This window comes from Rhodamnia argentea, chromosome 7, assembly GCF_020921035.1.
Source record: "Rhodamnia argentea isolate NSW1041297 chromosome 7, ASM2092103v1, whole genome shotgun sequence".
NCBI lineage: Eukaryota > Viridiplantae > Streptophyta > Magnoliopsida > Myrtales > Myrtaceae > Rhodamnia > Rhodamnia argentea.
In genome coordinates, this window is record NC_063156.1 from 27,664,417 (window position 1) to 27,682,873 (window position 18,457).

General features: G+C 42.9%; 2 protein-coding genes across 6 annotated transcripts; one reads left to right on the top strand and one right to left on the bottom strand.

The window, feature by feature from the left end:
• Positions 1-1,897: 1,897 nt before the first annotated feature.
• LOC115752038 (LOB domain-containing protein 16-like) lies at positions 1,898-3,275 on the top strand. Its single transcript, XM_030690067.2, has 2 exons — positions 1,898-2,229; positions 2,653-3,275. Exons 1-2 carry the CDS (start codon positions 1,930-1,932, stop codon positions 3,082-3,084), a joined length of 732 nt encoding a protein of 243 aa, XP_030545927.2. The 5' UTR covers positions 1,898-1,929; the 3' UTR covers positions 3,085-3,275.
• Positions 3,276-7,211: 3,936 nt separating this feature from the next.
• Positions 7,212-9,791, bottom strand: LOC115752066 (dolichol-phosphate mannose synthase subunit 3). 5 transcript variants are annotated; one of them, XM_048282172.1, is made up of 5 exons: positions 9,675-9,791; positions 9,504-9,586; positions 9,118-9,234; positions 8,904-9,011; positions 7,212-7,524 (listed from the first exon to the last, which is right to left on the bottom strand). In XM_048282172.1, exons 3-5 carry the CDS (start codon positions 9,217-9,219, stop codon positions 7,465-7,467), a joined length of 270 nt encoding a protein of 89 aa, XP_048138129.1. In that variant the 5' UTR covers positions 9,220-9,234; positions 9,504-9,586; positions 9,675-9,791; the 3' UTR covers positions 7,212-7,464. The 5 variants fall into 5 exon arrangements, with proteins under 5 accessions (XP_048138129.1, XP_030545975.1, XP_030545974.1 ...); XM_030690115.1 differs by having other exon boundaries at positions 9,118-9,239; XM_030690114.2 differs by having other exon boundaries at positions 9,118-9,239; positions 9,504-9,641; positions 9,730-9,786.
• Positions 9,792-18,457: the final 8,666 nt, after the last annotated feature.

Here is an 18,457-nt window from a genome sequence, read left to right on the forward strand (position 1 = left end):
TCCCCTTCCAATTAAATGGAGCATTCTAAACGAGGCATGCGCGGACTTGTCATGCTAATTAATATTGACCGACTGCCTCATCGACTAAACTAAACAAAGAGAAGATATGTTCGTCGTCGTCCCTTAGTTGTGAACCGATTTTCGAGCCAAACTTCGTATTTTTCTTCGCCTAGGGCTCCCAAAAGTCAAAGCCCCTACTCAATTGGTTTGACCAATTTAGCTCCCTCTCGCGTTAACCAGACTCATCAGTCATCTGCCCCCGCTTTTTGCATTTTGATTTTTCCCCTCGAAGAACTATTAGATCATGACAAAAAAAAAAAAATCGACTTAGCGAGTTCTCATCAGGGACATGTTACCACGCTCTACGGTCACCATCGTCGCCTCAGAAATGATTCTAATCGTTCAATCGATGGATTTATTTGAAATAATAAAAAAAAAAGGCGACAATGTCTTGTCTTCTTTGTTTCAGATCGATTTGCATGTCATGACGTAATATATTCGTACATTTCATATATAATATATGTTTGTATATATGTATATCGATATATGTAAGGTTAGCACACCGAAAAACTTCAAATCAGTACACCTGTAACACATTTACTTGAAGGGTTGTTGCGATATTAACCGTATATATATATAAGGCCAAACTAGTAGAGGTGGTGACCGACAGGTGCCGGTTCCATTGTCCATCCCCAACCATCCAGTTTGGTCAGCGTCAAAAAAAGGCGACAAAAAGCAGCAGTTCCCAGGTGCGGCGTTCGGCGGGAGAAAAAGACCGAAAATGTTAAACAACAACAGCGATAATTAATTAGGCCAAAACCATTTATATTAATCCCACATTCCCACCCCCACAAGTCACGAAATTACGACTTTGGCCCGATTTTTTTTTCTATTACGGACCAAACCGTGCGACAATAAATAAAGAGCTTCATTCTCCAAATAATGCAAAAGTGTGGGGCCCTCCCAACCCCTAAATTAAACTCAAATTGCAGTAAAGCCCCATTGATTGATGCCCCCTCCGAACCCTACACGCAGACCTTCCCTGTCCCCACACGTTCTCTTCCGTGCCTCCTTCTATTTGCAAGCAAAAGTAATAATCTAGATGCACCTGTATAATTACTAGGTAATTACCACACAATTACCAGCATTTTCAGAAGCGAGGATCGATGGACAGAATCAATTGCGATAAAGAGGGACGTCGCGAACTTACATTTCGATGACTACGTCGCGTGTTCGATTTCCTTGCCGCCTTAAAGAGTCAAATGGTCGAGCAGAACAAAAACGGTATCATGCACACTGAACATTCCAACGGCGTGAAAGTCGACCGTCGGTGGGTCGACTTTGAACCCTTAAAATCTCGCATTAATCTCGTTGTCCAAGTTCAATCTTTTTCCATAATTAATTATCATGAGTTGCTTTTAAATTCACCATATTAACGATAGAACCGCAACGATGCACAGCCACATCAATATTAACCGCATTTTTAGACAATTGGGTTAGTATTATAAGCTATGGATTAGACATAATGTGTTTTATAAGTTAATTTTTTTTTTATTGAAAAATGTTAGCCTGACAATTCGATATGTTTTTTTGCATAACATGCGGTGATAGTATATAAATCGTTCTTGGCAGTACTGTTAAGAAAATATATTTTTTTTTCCTTCGAAGAGATGGAGTGGAGACAATAGTTGTACTTAAAAAAAAAAAAAAATGTACTTACTCCTTCCCGTTATATTTATAGGCCACCCTTCTCTAAGTGCCCCACACGCCCCCTACCTCAAAGCAGTTGGGTTAAGCGTACGTGCAAACCTGCGACCTCTGTGATCTGTCTTTGTTCTTTCGCTCATCCCCACTGCACTCGTGCGCATCACCTCCTCTCTCTCTCTCTCTCTCTCTCTCTTCGCCGTCGCCGTCGTCCTCCGCAAACCGATGGGACCGAGCGGGGCTGGGAACGGGGCGGCGGTCTCGCCGTGCGGGGCGTGCAAGTTCCTGAGGAGGAAGTGCGCGGCGGACTGCATATTCGCGCCCTACTTCCGGACGGAGCAAGGGCCGGCGCGGTTCGCCGCGATCCACAAGGTGTTCGGGGCGAGCAACGTGTCCAAGCTGCTGCTCCACGTCCCCGTCGCCGACCGCTGCGAGGCGGTCTTCACCATCGCCTACGAGGCCCAGGCCCGCCTCCGCGACCCCGTCTACGGCTGCGTCTCCCACGTCTTCGCTCTCCAGCAGCAGGTCTCTATCCCCCTCACTCGCCACGACCGTCATCATTCATTGGAGCTCAAGATTCGATATGTTATATTCTGATCATCATCTTCTCCTTTTCTTTCTTTCTTTAATCTGAACTTCTGTTGAGCCTTTTCTTTCCTTTCCCTTTGATGGAGTTTGAGCAAGAAACATGGGAGAAAGATCTGGAACTGAAGTTCTTTCAAGTCTTCTCCAAATAAAAATCAAAATTCATTGCTGAAAATGCCTGCCATTCTTGACCCTTTGCCCTATATTTGTAAAGTGATATGCAAGAAGATCAAGCTGTAATGCCCGACTGTCTAATTTCTTGATTGATTGCGACTCTCCTTCGCATTCGTCCACTGCACGACATGAATCTCTAACTCTGATTTGCAATCTCTCTCTCTCTCTCTCTCTCTGTTTTCTTCACAGGTGGCCTTTCTGCAAGCACAGCTGATGCAAGCGAAAGCCCAACTGGCGCAGAATCTGACGTTGGACTCCATAAACTACAACGCCCTAATGCAAAACCCTCATCAACAATGGTGGGGCGATAACAATAACGTAAGCGGACTCCAAGCGTTCACGACCCATCACATGATGATGATGATGAGCAACAGTTCGGCCTCTCCCACGAGCTCGCTCGAGTCCATCGACCACAGCAGCAACAGCAACCACAGCAATGGCGCTGCGGCGATGATGGTTCACCGCGGTGAGACGGAGAGTAATAGGGAGGATTGGTACAATTATCAAGAGCTTTGTTTCCTGCGGCCGTCTTCATCGTGCGCCGCCACGAAGAGACCCCTCAACGGCGACTTGAGCGAGCTTCAAGCTCTTGCCCACACAATGATGAGGAACGGATCGTGATGGCGATCGTCTTCGACCTTGGTCCGACAACGCTTCATGCCCTGATCATGATGATCACGGTGATGATGTATGACGAAACATGGTGTAAATATTAGAGAGACCCATCCATGGGGCCGGGAAAAGAATAAGGAGAAGACAAAAAGTTTAGCCTAATTTGAGATAGGACTGCGGATGTAGGGCAAGTTTCTTTGTGCAGATCCATCATTCATGCAGTTGCATAAATGCTGTAAAGAACTCATGACCTATCCCACAGTTTTTTTATTTTGTAATCGAGGAAGTACGACGATTGAATTATCTGAAAATTCATGGAGTACTATGAAATTTTCACGAATTGCTTAAGTGCGGACTTTCGACTTGCATAGTTAATCATGATTCAGAGCAATCTGCATGCAATGACCTCATTTGTTCCTACTTAGGTAACTTTTATGCACTAATGCAATCACCTTAGTTATGATTTTGCTATGCAAATACTCAATGTGAATGTGACTCGAGTAAAGTGACTTGTTCTAAAGAAGAATAGTTAGGGCGGATTGGACAGTTCGAATTTAAGGCGGATAGGACAAAAATTAGTCTATTCGGCCTTTGGTAACGTCATTCGGTAGGAGAAAACCCCCAATAAACTCTTATAAAAAGCTTGATAGGTTGTCCAGACCTAGGGACGAGATAGACCAAAATTTGAAAACAGTCTTTTTGTTTTTTTTCAGATTAGTCAAAAGAAGGAACTAATTCATCCTTTTGCGTCACCACCAAGATTGCCTGAAACCATTGCAAGACGGTCGCTTCTCCCTCTAGGATGTGAGAAAATCATAACTTGTTCTAGTCCGATTTTCGACATTTCATACTTGCACCAAATGCAACTTATACTCCGAGACTTCAATAAAAGTACTGGATGAAGCCACATCGAAGATCGAACCCTTAATGAACTTCACAAATCACGTAACATGCTAGTCAAAATTCAAGTGAGCAATTTGTATTGCATAGCGCTTCTGGCATGAAAAATATATCCTCAATATGCTGGGCCACGGGCGTTACATAAGAAAATATAGATTGGAGTCACGCACGTACGCCCCAATATATCATCATTGAATTGGGGATTAGAGCAAACTAGTGGTAGGTCTTATGATTGTAGATAATTATCATGGCTACCCCAAATCCGTCAGGTGAAGTACTAGAAGGGGGCCATCCTTTTTGCCCTAGACCTCATGCCCTGATGAGCAGGTTCACCTAACGTTAACCCCAATCTTTTCAATTTAAACCCACTACTCCATGCCTCTTTTGTACTCATATTAAAAGACCAATTGTCCCCTTGATTGAATGCATGTGGGTACACCATTGGCAAGTGTTTGGGCTTGGCAAAGACTTTGTCAAACCAATAAGCAACCCCAATACCCTAAAACAATTGTTAAACAATGTGGGACGACAACCTTATACTTCCGGTCGAGAACTTAAATCATCTCGTGGTTTATGCGAGAAACGCACGTAAGCTTCGAGCCCCCGAGTACTATAATATCATTTGCTGCTAGAAGACATATCGATCGGTCTTAATCCGAGTCAATAATTCATCACATTTTATCACCATCTTCCAATTGCTTCGAGCCCCTGGCACACTGGCATATATTATAGGAATAATCTGACCATCAAATTCCAGTCAAGCCGCAAGCTACCCACTTTCGGGCATTCAAAAAGGTAAGATAATATGCAAAAAAGGAGTAAAATTAATGGCTGAAGCATGTTCCTTGTACGTGTCATTGGTTAGACATGGAAAGCAACTGTGTCTGAACAATGCTTAATTATAGTTTAATGGGTTGATTACTGTGCGTTAATTCAGAGTGAGTTCCAGAGACAAAAGACTGTCTGGAAAAAGTTGGCCAGAGGAAAGGAAGAGAAAGAGGAAGAGATGTAAAGCTTAGTAGGCGACACGATTCGATAATTAAAAATAGAAAGCAAAAGGTTTCCCGGGCAGGGAAAGCAACGTTGCTGGGGCGAATTGCAGAAATTTTTCTGAATTAATAATTGCTTTGATTTGATTAATCGTGTCGAGCCATCGCTCTTTCGACACTTGTCGCCGGGCCCTTCGTCTGTTCTACGTTGCTCATCAAGGGCACGCGTTCATGTTCACACATGCCCGAGCCGAAGGAAGGATTCGATCGCGTGTGGATGGATGAACGGAAGGACTTCATTGAACTTTTAGCTCATGGCAATGGTAAATCAGCAAAATTGGAGCACGAAAACGATAACGAAAAGGTCCGAATTGATTTGAAACCCGTGAAAATGTCAGTATTTGATGCTAACTATGTAGTACTTCGAATGAGCTCGGCTCTTTTGGGAGGGTGGGGAGGGTTTTCCCGCTCTCTCCAACATGAATCCTATGAAATTTAATTCTTCGGGAATAAGAGCTCAATTGCGAAAAATAAAGAAAAATAATGAGTTTGTTGTATTAGTTTATGTTATGAGACCCACCCTTACCTCCTCTTGAGTTTAAAAAAGTCATAGTTTACTACAAAATGTTTTGTGAACTCTTGTTCGAAGCCCACCTATTGGCTTTGAATTTATGAAGCTCTACAAAGTATTCTACAGTTGCGCTCACATCAAGCTACTGATAATAATGATCCACATAAAAAAAGCTCCGCCATTCCTTAGCCGGATTTTAGATCTGAGGGTACTATGAGAGCCGAAGAAAGAAAGTGAAGCAAATCCTCTCTTGAAGCAATTGCTTCACATAGGAATCATTCATTTTCATTCCTTTCAAAAGTTCTCACACCAAACTGACTGTTGTAAAGCAAAGCCCGGCGGGGGCTCACCTTTGTGTGAAGGCTACATTCGTTTTGGAATCGAGAGCGCGCGTCATGCACGACGTCATTAGTTGATATGAATTGTGACCATGCCTATAATGTGTCCGATAGTCAAAATCGCGAAGAAAGCAGTATGCTGTTACATTAATATGGATGACAACTGTAATTAGCTAGTTTTCATATTTCGTAAATTGATTGAGTTGGCGCATGGTACTCGCGCAATATGATCTTCAATCTGGGCAGCAAATCTTGATTTATTGTGGATTAAAAAAATGAAATTGTTTGGCGTAAGGTCAACTTTGTCCCACAATGGCCTGCAGTCTTCATTAGAAATCGAAAAGCAGGCCCGTTTTCCCGGGTCTTGTCATGGGCCATGCTAAGTTATTATTATTTTTTTTTCATTAGATAGCTTGAGTTTGTGCGTTACCTAATTTTATCTAATTCGACGCCAATAAACTCCATGTACCTCTATATATCTCTTGCAGATTAAATTGAAAGTGGGAATTTGATGTTTGACTCTCTTTCATTTCTTCCAAATTTGCCTCTTGTATTAAATAAGAACGAATGTAGTTCACCGCTCCGCAGGAAATTCCCTCCGCCCCTGCCATACTCTAGCTCGGTTGTTTAGTCATCGACATGTAGGGTCTCTCGCTTTTCAAAAGAAACTTCTTTGTTAGGTTTTCGGAAACTTGCTTTTTCCAACATCTGAATAGCTCAATTTCCTACACGAGCGAATTTTTGTTAAGGGCACCTAGGTTTTCCTTCCTTTGTTATCCAGCTTATTGTAACGAGGACACTCCTCCTTGTGGCCGACAGGCATGGCGTCAAGTGAGATGTCGCCGAGCACGGGTAGTCACAAGCTTTCGACCATTCTACGAAAAACTAAAACCATCTGTGGAATTTCACATGGAAATCTCTAAAGTGGAATAATGGAATGGCCAAGCCACATACCTTCTGGACGAAGACACCCTTCACCACCAGCCTAAATATGGTATTGTCACAGGTGAATATGCACGTTAAAAAATTTTTTTACCGCAGTTTTAGGACTGATTAGTAATGGACCATATGTGATTTCTACTGTTACTGTTTGTTAATTTTATTGCTCATCTTAGTATTATGATTTGATTTGTAGTGAGAGAGCAGAAAATGCTAGCAAATTGAAGAAGCCTCTTCATGCATACTCATCCTCTTTTGCAAAGGCGAAAAGTTCAATAATTGTACAAACAAATCAATACATTTGGAAAGTAAATTACCCAAATACTCTCTCATATATTAAAGGCAATCCGTATATCAAAGAACACACAATCAAAAGAAAGAAAAACCCACACAAAAGAAAGAGAGAGTACTGTGCAACTATACATTAAAAACTGGCTAAAGTATGGTGGACAAGATGAACAAAATTTCGATTTCACCTACAAGCATAAACACCAAAAGCATGACTTTTCATGATTAGTTGATAACTTAACACTCCAAAATTGTCAAAAAGCTCGAGTAAATGTTCATCAGCTGCTCTAATCCTGAAAGATTCGGAGATCAATTTCCACTCGAACTGGAATGTTCTGTAAGTAAATGAGTGCAGCAGGTCAAATCACTCGGAACCAACATCGACCCCTCTTTGCTTCAAGAAATCCTTGGCCTCGACAACGTCCTGCAAAAGATTCAACTCTCTTGCCTCAACACAAAGTTTAACTATAAGTTCTAGTTACAAAAAGAACTATAACTGAACTAAAATGTGCATAAAAAATGGGCAGGCATAGAATACATTGCTAAGTTCCAGCAGATTGTCCAACAATGGAGCAACCATTCTGAAAGATCAAATTCATATGACTCATTGCAGCTGTGTGCCATCATATTATCACATCATAGATATTTCACCACGGTCTTCCACCACTCCTTCCAGAGACACCAAGCACAACAAGCATGAGCTACCTACTAAGAGATAACCTCAGACAGCAAGAAATGTGCTAGATGTGAAGTCAGGTACAGGTTACCCGTTACTCCTGTGGTCAACCCATCAGCCTTAACACAGGCAGGCGGGTTAAATAAACTAAATTGAGAAACAAGTCCTCTTGCCTTAGAATGCGTCCCTCTAACCCCGCGAGAAATAGAATTCACAGTCATCCACAGTGCAGAACTAGCTCTTATGGCACGCAGTCCCTTCAAACCACCTGCTAGATTAAATCTAGTAACAATTCCTCTTGTTTCTTTTACTAGAGGAATGTGAAACTGTTATCGCGTTAAAAAGAAAATCCATGTTTACCCAAAATACTCGACTAGCTCTTAGGGGACTACATTCCCCCAACACCACCCACCACCCCCAAAACAACACAAGAAGCAGGTGGTCTGAGATTCCAAACTATACCCCTGGTCACTGACAAGCCATAGAGTAAATACCAGGTATTGTTTGGAATCTCAGACCAGCTGCTTCTCGAGGTCAAGAAAAAGTCGTGCTTATGGAAATACAATGATAGATGACACCAGAGGCATACAATTTTACCACTTCCATATGTTCCCAGGTGTAATAAGTTAAACAAAATGCTCCAAGAAACCCAACAAAACTAGCAGCAAAGTACCAACCTAAAGATTTCATAGGTTGCTTAAACATGAAACCAAGCGATGTTTTGAGAAATACTATTCGAGTATCAAATCCAAAAACATATACAGACTTTCTTTTTGAGAAATGTTTGAAGAGACTAAATATGTTAGAAGTTTGTGATCTCAATGACCTTCTCCATTCCACATAAGAGAAAAAAATGTAGGCAATAGAATTAGCTCCCTCAAGAAAATTTCTTCTAAGGGATTCACTTATGCACTTTGAATGCAGCACACTACCAGTACTATATTTAAGAAATTCAAAAAAGGACCATTGGATTAATCCCTACAAAGATATCCATTCTAGCACCATTAAAACAACCAGAAGAAAAAGAACAAGTACAAAGAGAAATGGAACCCAACGAGTCAAAAATGGATTGTCAATGTATGAGCCTTGCCCAATAACAAAATTATGAAAATTCGAAAACAATATACCTGCTGCAACAACACTGCCTCTTGAGGACAAGTTGGAAATTGCATTAGGCCGATGCCGACCATTAGCAATCCATAGCATCCCAGTGAAACAATGAAATATATTGGTAGCTGAAGAACAATCAGAAACCCACAACATCAAACTACGCACGAAAGGAAGGATCTCACAAGTGTAAAGGAGATCAGAGAAGGGAGAGGCAACTAAAAAGATTCTCACCAACCACGTCTGGCTTCTAGGAACTACAGACATCTCCAGGAGACCAATCCACATGGCAGAGATAGCCACCAAAAAGGTAATTATCTTCACAATATGCTTCATTATGCTCAAGCAATCCTAACCTTGGTCATAGGAAAGTACAAAAATCAGACCAGCAAGAGCTAAACTCTCACCAGATTAGCAACAATATCTTTCGGCCGTATCAGCGGCCCGCAGACTGCCATACCAGGATATTCCATACAGAAATTTCTCACACAAAACATTTGTATGGCCCCCTTTTCACTTTCAAGCCAGTATTGCAAACATTTGTGCACACCATACATAAGTCAATACTAGTCTTCCCTAACTAATTAGGAAATTCTAAGACATGGACATCAAATGAATACCTGATTCGACTTGGAGAATATATCTGAGTGGAGGGATGAAGGAGAAAATCTAGGAAGCCGATCCGACTTGGCTTGATCGCAACCTTAATCCCACCGAAAATTTTTCAAGAATTGGACAGAGTTTGAAGAATTGCAAACCTTCCGGATCGGGGGGAAGAAAGAAAATCAAACCTTTGAAAGATTACACAGATTGGTGAAGCTTTTAGAGTCAAACCCAGCAAAGTACCTAACGAAAGTTTGGAACTTTGCGATGACGGACAGAACCCAGGTCGATGATCGAGGCTTCGGAGATTGCTACCGATGGCTTTGTCCGTCACCAGAACGAGGAACACCGCCATGGGGGCGACTGGCGAAGGACATGGAGGTGGAGGATGGACCGATCGGGTTTGGTCCAAATGGGCCTGTGTCCGACTTGGGCGGGCCGGACTTATCACAGTGAATTAAAAGGCAAGAAGGAGCACAAAAAATAGTCTTGAAATTCTGCATCTTGGTATTATTGAAGAAATGAAATTTCTGCCCATTCCTCTGCAAATTTGGGAGAAAATGATTTGTGCGCGTAGGGAATTATGAGAAAACATTGGGTGCTCCTGGAGCACCAATCCATCTCTGTCTAGTCCACTCAAAGAACGCCACGTGGCAAGCCGGGGCCCACTGTTATGAGCTCCGTTATCTCTTTTCCCCCCTTCTCTTTGTCTTTCCGTCTTCTCGAGGAGAAGCGGGCAAAAATACTCTACGCAACTTCAAAATCTCTTCCGCTCACTTTTTCTCTATCTCAAATCCCTCTTTCACTCACGACCATAGAAGGAGAAACAAGAACAAATCTTTGAAATCTCGTCCTTGCGTCTTCCCGAAATCTGCCTCCGTTATAATCCATTAAAAATTAAGGCCCTAATCAATCGGAAATCATCCGATCATAAGCTACATTGCACAACCACAAGAAGAAAAATGCACACGAATTCAAGCCCGATCCCCCTAGAAGCGCCCTGCACCATCGAAACCCCACCTTCCCATTTCGCAGAATTAGAGGAAGAAGAAGAGGAGCGAATCGCCGTGTAGCTCGGCGAATGCAAGCGGTTTCATTCTCTACGGATGCCCCCCCTCTCTCATTCTCTCTCTCCCAGAGTCTCATAGTAGGATTGGCTCTGTTGAGGAAGAGATATGGGGGTTGTGAACAAACCAAGTTCGTGGCTACCGATGGGGTCGGAGGCAACGCCGGAGCATACGGCGAGTAGGCGGATTTCAGGAAGACGCAAAGACGAAATTTCAAATATTTGTTGTTGTTTCTCCTTCCACGGTCATGAGTGAAAGAGGGATTTGTGTAAGGACAACCGTTACTACGTTAAAAGTCGATGGCAGTGAATGGAGACGAACTATGAGAAATATTTCCCTTCATTTGGGCAACAAAGGGGAAGTAAACCGATGCTGAATTGCTAATACAGAGGCAATAATTCCTGAGAAAATATTGGGTGTTCTTCGAGCACCAATCCATCTATGCTCTAGTCCGGTCAAAGAACGCCACGTGACAAGCCGGGGCCCACTGTCGACAAATTTTGAAAATCTGAAGTCGCTTTAAGCAACATTTGTATATTCAAATCCCATGGAAGTTTTGATTTGTCCATTACATTATAGCACACGTGGGATCCGTTGAATTTTCACAAAATGGCCGCAGGTTCTTGGAGTTACCTCAGAAATCAGATTTCCAAGGCTATGTGGAGAACTTATGCTCGATAGAAAAGGCATATTATATTGTTCTTCCGTTTGAAAATTTATGTTGTTGCATATCAAAATCATGATTTTGGTTATTTGTGTGCTACGATGCGTTGCGCGGGGCAAAGGATAAGCGTCTTCGGGTCAAGCGGACCGGCGAGAATACCCACCGAGGTTCTTCATATTACAACTAGGAAGCCAGCCTGTGGAGAATGTGTTGGACTAGAATCGGTTTCATGTGACGAGTGAGTGAATGTGCATGATTGCTGTTACATAGCCCACCAAAATACGACGTTTAGTGTAGTTCTGCTTTGTCTACTTTATTGGCATCAAGAGGTGGTATGTAGTTATCACTCTAAATTATAGGTACGATCTTGTATAACTTTTGCAAATTCATGGCTTCGATTCGGATATGCACTTGCTTTCTAATTTCTCGTGGATTTTTGGGCTATCCACATATTTGCAACATTTGATTTTCCCGGGTTCGAAAGATGTTTATCCATAGCCGAGTATATTTGAGCCGATAACGATTGCCTACTGATCATGGTCAATGTTTCAACGGTGTTATAGTCCATGGTCTCTGCAAACCGCATCATGGTTTCGATTGAGTTTTTGTTATGTGCTCTAAAGCAATCTCAGTCTGTCTTGCGTTTGTCGAGAACCGATACACGGGATAGATTTGAGCGACTCACAAGCGGGTCGGTGAGCTCTTCAGCTCTCCCGAAGTTGACAAGCGGATTACCTCCGTCACTATCGAGCCCGACGTGGAGGTCGAGGTCACCATTGCAGACTCCTTAAGTTTGCTTCACCACGGTGTGTGTGAGAGATTTACTGTTGGTTGATCTATGTGGGGCTTATATAGATAATGTTGTCCCAGTTGTCTTGACAAAGTCTTTTGATATGCGTAAGGGTTCTTGTTGTTAGATTTGGAGAAGTGAATAATGGAATGCTTCAATTACAATTAGGCACAAGGCCAATATAAATATACATACAAAGAAAGGTATAAAAGTAAATACATATACTAAAGGAAAAACCCTACTCCTAATATATCTAACACCCCCCCTCAAACTCAAGGTGGGTCAACCAATGAGAGTTTGGAAAGAAGAGTAGCAAATCGTTGTGATGTAAGAGATTTGGTGAATAAGTCGACAAGTCGGGGTCGCGAAGCTACAAAGGGAAGAGAAATGATACGTGCTTGGAGCCGATGACGCGTGATATGACAATCAATGTCGATGTGCTTGGTACGCTCATGAAAGACCGGATTTGTAGCAATGTGAATAGCACTCTTATTGTCACAATGAAGAGGAATGGGATTAGAGGAGGCAACACCAAGATCAGCAAGGAGACGTCGAAGCCAAATAATCTCAATCGTAGTGTCGCCCATAGCACGATACTCGATTCGGTAGAAGAGCGAGACACGACAGGTTGCTTCTTAGCACGCCAAGAAATCGGAGAATCACCCGGAAAGACACAAAATCCCGTAATGGACTTGCGGTCGGTAACATCCGAAGCCCAATCAGCATCGGAGTAAGCACGAAGAGCAAGTGAGGAAGTTGATGGGAGAAAAACCGAGCGTGTCAGAGTACCACGAAGATATCGCAGAATGCGGAGTACAAAGAAAGCATAATGAACCGTACGAGGAGCCGCTACAAATCGACCGACAAGGTGAACAAAGCATAGGCGATATCGGGACGAGTAGTCGTAAGATAGACAAGATCGCCAACAAGAGCCCGATAGCGAGTAACATCAGACAAAGGCTCACCATCATCCGGACGAAGCCGTAAATGAAGTTCAACGGGAGTAGCCGCGATGCGAGTATCGGACAACTCAGCACGAGCCAGAATGTCGGCAATGTACTTTCGTTGGGAGAGAAGAATACCACGTCGATTGCGAGCAACTTCAATACCGAGAAAATAACGTAAGAAACCTAGATCCTTCATAGCAAACTGACGGTGAAGATGTTGTTTAGTATAAGCAATATGAGCATAGTCATCCCCAATAATAATTATATCATCAACATAGAGTAGTAGAATAGTACAACCAGAAGGAGAAGTGTGGGTGAACATAGCATGATCATTCTCACTCGAACAAAACCAAGTGACCGAACAACATCTCGCAAAACGTTCAAACCAAGCTCGAGGAGCCCGTTTGAGACCATAAAGGGCTCGACGAAGACGACAAACCCGACCGGGAGAATGAGCTAGACCAGGAGGTGGCTGCATATAGAGTTCCTCATGAAAGACCCCATGAAGAAAAGCATTCTTCACATCAAGCTGAAAAAGAGGCCAATTACGAATAGATGCGATCGCAAGAAGAGTACGAACAGAAGCCATTTTGGCAACGGGAGCAAAGGTCACCTCATAATCAATCCCATACTCCCGATCAAAACCACGTGCAACAAGACGTGCTTTATAGCGCTCAATACTACCATCAGAGTGAGTCTTGATTTTATAGATCCAACGACAAGATATCAAGGATTTTCCTGGTGGAAGAGGTACAAGATCCCACGTACCGGTGCGTTCAAGAGCAGACAATTCCTCGGACATAGCATCACGCCATTCGGCATGTTGTACGGCCATACGATAATGTGATGGTTCCCGTAAAGTATGGACAGCAGCCATAAAGGAACCAAACTCATCGGAATAACTTGTAGCAGCCACGTACCTAGCTGGAGGACGGCGATCTCGCAGAGGATTCCTCCGAGGGGAAGGGGGGCGAGAATCGTCAAGAGGCGTCGAAGTGGCGGGTGAAGTAGACGAGGAAGGAGGCATAACGGGAGAAGGTGGTGGCACTGGATCTAACGGAGAAGATATAATAGGAGGAACAAGAGATGAATCAAGAGGAAAATCCATAAAAATAGATGGGGCTGAGTGTGAAGAAGTAGAGGTAGCAGAAAAGAACGGTAGGTGCTCAAAGAATTGAACACTACGAGAGATACGAATACGCCGTGAAGAAGGATCATAGCACTCGTAGCCTTTATGTTCTGTGTCGTAGCCTAAGAAAGCACACCGAACCGACCTTGCAGAGAGTTTGGTATGCTCATGCGGTGGAAGAAGCACATAACACGTCTGACCAAAAAACACGAAGTTGGTGATAAGTGGGTGGTTTCGAGAAAAGACGTTGGTAAGGGGTGGCTTTGGAGAGGACAAGAGAAGGAAGTCGATTTATGAGATAGACAACGAGTAGAAAGTGCTTCGGCCCAAAATTCAAAGAGGGAACAATTGGACAACAAGAGAGCACGAGTAGTATCTAGAAGATGACGATGTTTTCGCTCGGCAAGACCATTTTGAGCGGGAACACCGGGACATGACAAGCGAGGTAAGGTTCCCTAAGAAGTTAAGAAAGAACGAAAAGCAGTAGAAAGATATTCCCCACCCGAATCAGAACGAAAAACTTTAATAGTTTTAGAGAATTGAGTAGAGATCATGGTTGTAAAGTTTTTATATATAGAGAGAAATTCATCACGAGAGCGCATGAAATAAACCCGGGTATAACGAGAATAATCATCAATAAACGATACATAATACTTGAAGCCACTTTTAGAAATTTGGGGGGCGGGACCCCAAACGTCCGAATGTACTAAATCAAAACAAGAAGTGGAAACATAAGAACTAATAGGAAAAGGAGGTGCAGATTGTTTAGCTAAAGGACAACTAGTACAAGGACGCATAACAGTAGATGAAATAGGCCCAAGTACACCTCGCCGACGCAGAAAAGACAAACGAGAAGCGGATATATGACCCAAACGCTGGTGCCAGCAATCAAGGTCGAAGATAGCGAGAACATGTTGAGGTGAGGGAAGCCGGAGATGCTGCATTGTATATAATCCTCCATGTCTACTACCCCCGCTAATCGTCCGGCCACTCGTACGATCCTGTACAACACAAGAATCAACAGTAAATGTCACTATATAACCCATATCAGCAAGTTGTCCAACGGATAAAAGATTCAAGGCTAAGTTCGGTATATGCAACACATTAGGCACATTAAAAGCGCCGGGGATAGTAAGATGGCCTTGCATAGTAGCAATAATAGAGGATCCATCGTTTGTAAAGAACCCTTGTGGATTTTTGAGTGTAGTCTGCTGAGTGAGATGATGAGCAGAGGCGATCATGTGATGAGCGGCCCCAGAGTCAAGAATCCAAGAAGAACTATCACCCGAGGATTGCAGAGCAAATGCGGCAGTAGCAATAGTAGAGGATACACCAGAAGAACCAAGATGAAGCCGAGCTAAACGAGAAAGCCGAGCCTCAATATTAGCAAGTCGATCATCCGAAGATGAGGATGGAGTGGCACGATCAACGGATGGAGAAGAGACAGGTGCAACGGAGCATGAGGTTGCATCGGGAAGATCACGCATCTTCTGAAAGCATCGATCCTCGGTATGTCCATTTTGTTTACAGAAGTTACAATAAAAATGTGAACCTCGCCGAGAAGAGGCACGCTGGGAGCCACGCACGTAACTACGCCGAGAACCACGTTGAGAACTACGCCGAGAATAGCCGGATTGAAAACCACGTTGAGAGGAGACAGATTGAACACCACGCCGAGAGGGGCCGGACCGGAAATCAGGCCGTGGGGTGGCCGATATTGCGGAGGGATCTACAGATGGAGGAGCACCAAGAATTCCTCGTCTGGTTTCCTCGGCCTGAAGTTCTTTGATCGCATCTCGAAAGAGACGGTGCGGGACAACGATAGAGAATCGACTCGAACTCCCTCAAATTCTCGGTGAAAGTTGCATCAAGAATTCGTAAAGACGATTCTTGTTCGATCTTCAAGTTTAAATGCAGCACAAGTAACGCAACCAAGACACGTGGGACATCTTTGGACGAGCCAATACATCAAGTTGAGACCAAAGAGATGTCATATAATTATAAAATTCATGAATTGATCGCGTGCCCCGAGTGGCACGACGAAGTTCCTGCATAAGGCGATAAACACGAACGGTAACCCGTTTGCGTAAACATCTCAAAGCAATTTGATCCCATAACTGTTTTGCACCAACAATCTCGAGTAAATTGGGGGCGAAGATCGGGGCTAATAGAACCAAATAATATGGCCCATGCTTTCCGATCAGCAACATGCCAAGCCCTAATTTCAGATTCGCGTTGCGTAATCCGATCAGCACTAAGTTTAGGGTCGGCAGTATCGGACAAAGATGTAGGACAAGAACGAGTACCATCAACATGCTCATATAAATCACGATAAACAAGAGCAGCCATCACCGAGGGTTTCCAAATAACATAATTAGAGCCATCCAACTTAACATCAATGCGATCAATCCGATCACTATCACCCATTAATTCCGAGATCACTAAATCAAGGTGGAAGCAAATATATATATGAGTGAAGAAGATAGAACCCGAGATCGATCGCAAGAACAAGGCGAAAGACGAAGAAGATCGGGCGAGACAAAGTCGGACAATCGCGAAGCTATACCGATGAAGACAACGTGGCCGGCATGAAAAACGAAGGCGCAATGAAGAAGGCGACCGAAAAAAAATTTCGGTGGGCATCGTAGTCGTTGATTAGTGTACAGTACTCACAAGAAAGCAAACCCTAGCTACGATACCATGTTAGATTTGGAGAAGTGAATAATGAAATGCTTCAATTACAATTAGGCACAAGGCCAATATAAATATACATACAAAGAAGGGTATAAAAGTAAATACATATACTAAAGGAAAAACCCTACTCCTAATATATCTAACACTTGTTACTCTTTATTTCTTCAATTTTCCACCTTGATATAAAATCTTCTTAGAGCATTCCTTCGAGATCGAGCGCTAGAATGCGGGATGATGATTGAATTGACCAGTGATGTTTTCTTGACGTCGCGAACCTACCCGTTAAAGGGCATTCTGCATCTCTTTTTCTCAAGATTTGGCCATGTTTCTCATTGAATTCATGTCCGGATGGATGCTGTGGATGTCGATCCGGACTTTACTTATCCTGGTATTAGGAATTAGGCCAGAAGCAATATTTTGGCAAAGCAAATTGGTGAATCATAAGACGGAACAAAAACATTTCCTGGTAAGTTTAAGTTATAGCAGACTTTTGTTGCTGAAAGGGGAAGGCGAAACTTTGTGCGACGACTAGCTCACGCAATCGATGAAGTTAGCCGGGCGACAAACAAAATTTGATTCCCATATGATTCCCGAAGAAGATGTAGACAAAGAAGGATAAAGATTTACAGTGTTTGTGGCTAGTTTTGGAGCTCGAACAGCGGTTCCCGTAATATGCTCTCCCCCCAACATTCCATTTCTCGAATATCCAAAGATTCGGACTTTCTCGACGATGTCCCGCAAAAGATTCGAACTTTGTCGCCTCAACACGATTGCTAATGTCCAGCAAACCATCCAAAGTGCAGCCGTTTGCATCATTGCTAAACTGTCATTCTTTAGAGGAGACAGTTCCCGCTCCCCGGGCGCGAAGGTGAAGGTCGGATGACCGCACGAGGTAAAATCACGCAAAGAACATGTACACTTCATCCTTGATGAGACGCGGCTATACCTCGGGGTTATGTAACTCACATCCGATCCATATATGCGAGCAAACGAAGTCATAAGGATGTGTCCCAAATGTTCCGGAGTTGAAAGGCAATATCGGTTGCGGCCAACCACAAGGCCCAAGTCTCATAGACTTTTTACCATGGTCTACCATTATTAGTTGCTCCAACAGAGTGATTGGCCTACGCATACCTGTGTGGATTGCCGCGGCATGTTGATCTTCTTCCCTAGTAAGGATATGGGAAAATGGCATAAATTGTTCGTGAATTTTGACCCAATGTGCAATGTGATTCCCGAACTTTTAAAATGACTCCTTAAACTTTAATCCAATATGTAATGTGATCCCCGAATTTTTAGTTTATTCAATGTAGTCCCCAAAATTTTGGAACATATTCAACTTAGTTTCTAAATTATAAGAAGATATTCAAAGTTGTCTCCGAACTTAAATTAGTAGAAAGATTATATTGAATATCTTCATATAATTCAGTGACTAAGTTAAATATATTTCAAAATTTCAGGGATCATATTATCAAATTAAAATTTCAGGGATCATATTATACATTGGATCAAATTTCAGAGATTATTTATGTGGTTTTACTTATACCTAGGGATATATAGAAAAAGAATTTGAAGTTTATTTTTATTTATTTTTTTGGGTCCCGCCATTTAATTGCCAGTGCTAAGTCCGGCCCGCCAAAGTTCGGACACAGGCCCATTTGGACGAAACCCTACGCAGTC

What these genes read in the sequence shown, in the direction of transcription:
- LOC115752038 (XM_030690067.2), top strand. Translation starts at nt 1,930, where the DNA reads ATGGGACCGAGCGGGGCTGGGAACGGGGCGGCGGTCTCGCCGTGCGGG. An exon ending in TCTTCGCTCTCCAGCAGCAG is followed by an intron (nt 2,230 to 2,652) that starts GTCTCTATCCCC and finishes TTTTCTTCACAG; the next exon opens with GTGGCCTTTCTGCAAGCACA.
- LOC115752066 (XM_030690117.1), bottom strand. Translation starts at nt 9,219, where the DNA reads ATGAAGCATATTGTGAAGATAATTACCTTTTTGGTGGCTATCTCTGCC. An exon ending in CTAGAAGCCAGACGTGGTTG is followed by an intron (nt 9,012 to 9,117) that starts GTGAGAATCTTT and finishes ATTGTTCTTCAG; the next exon opens with CTACCAATATATTTCATTGT. An exon ending in AGGCAGTGTTGTTGCAGCAG is followed by an intron (nt 7,525 to 8,903) that starts GTATATTGTTTT and finishes AATCTTTTGCAG; the next exon opens with GACGTTGTCGAGGCCAAGGA.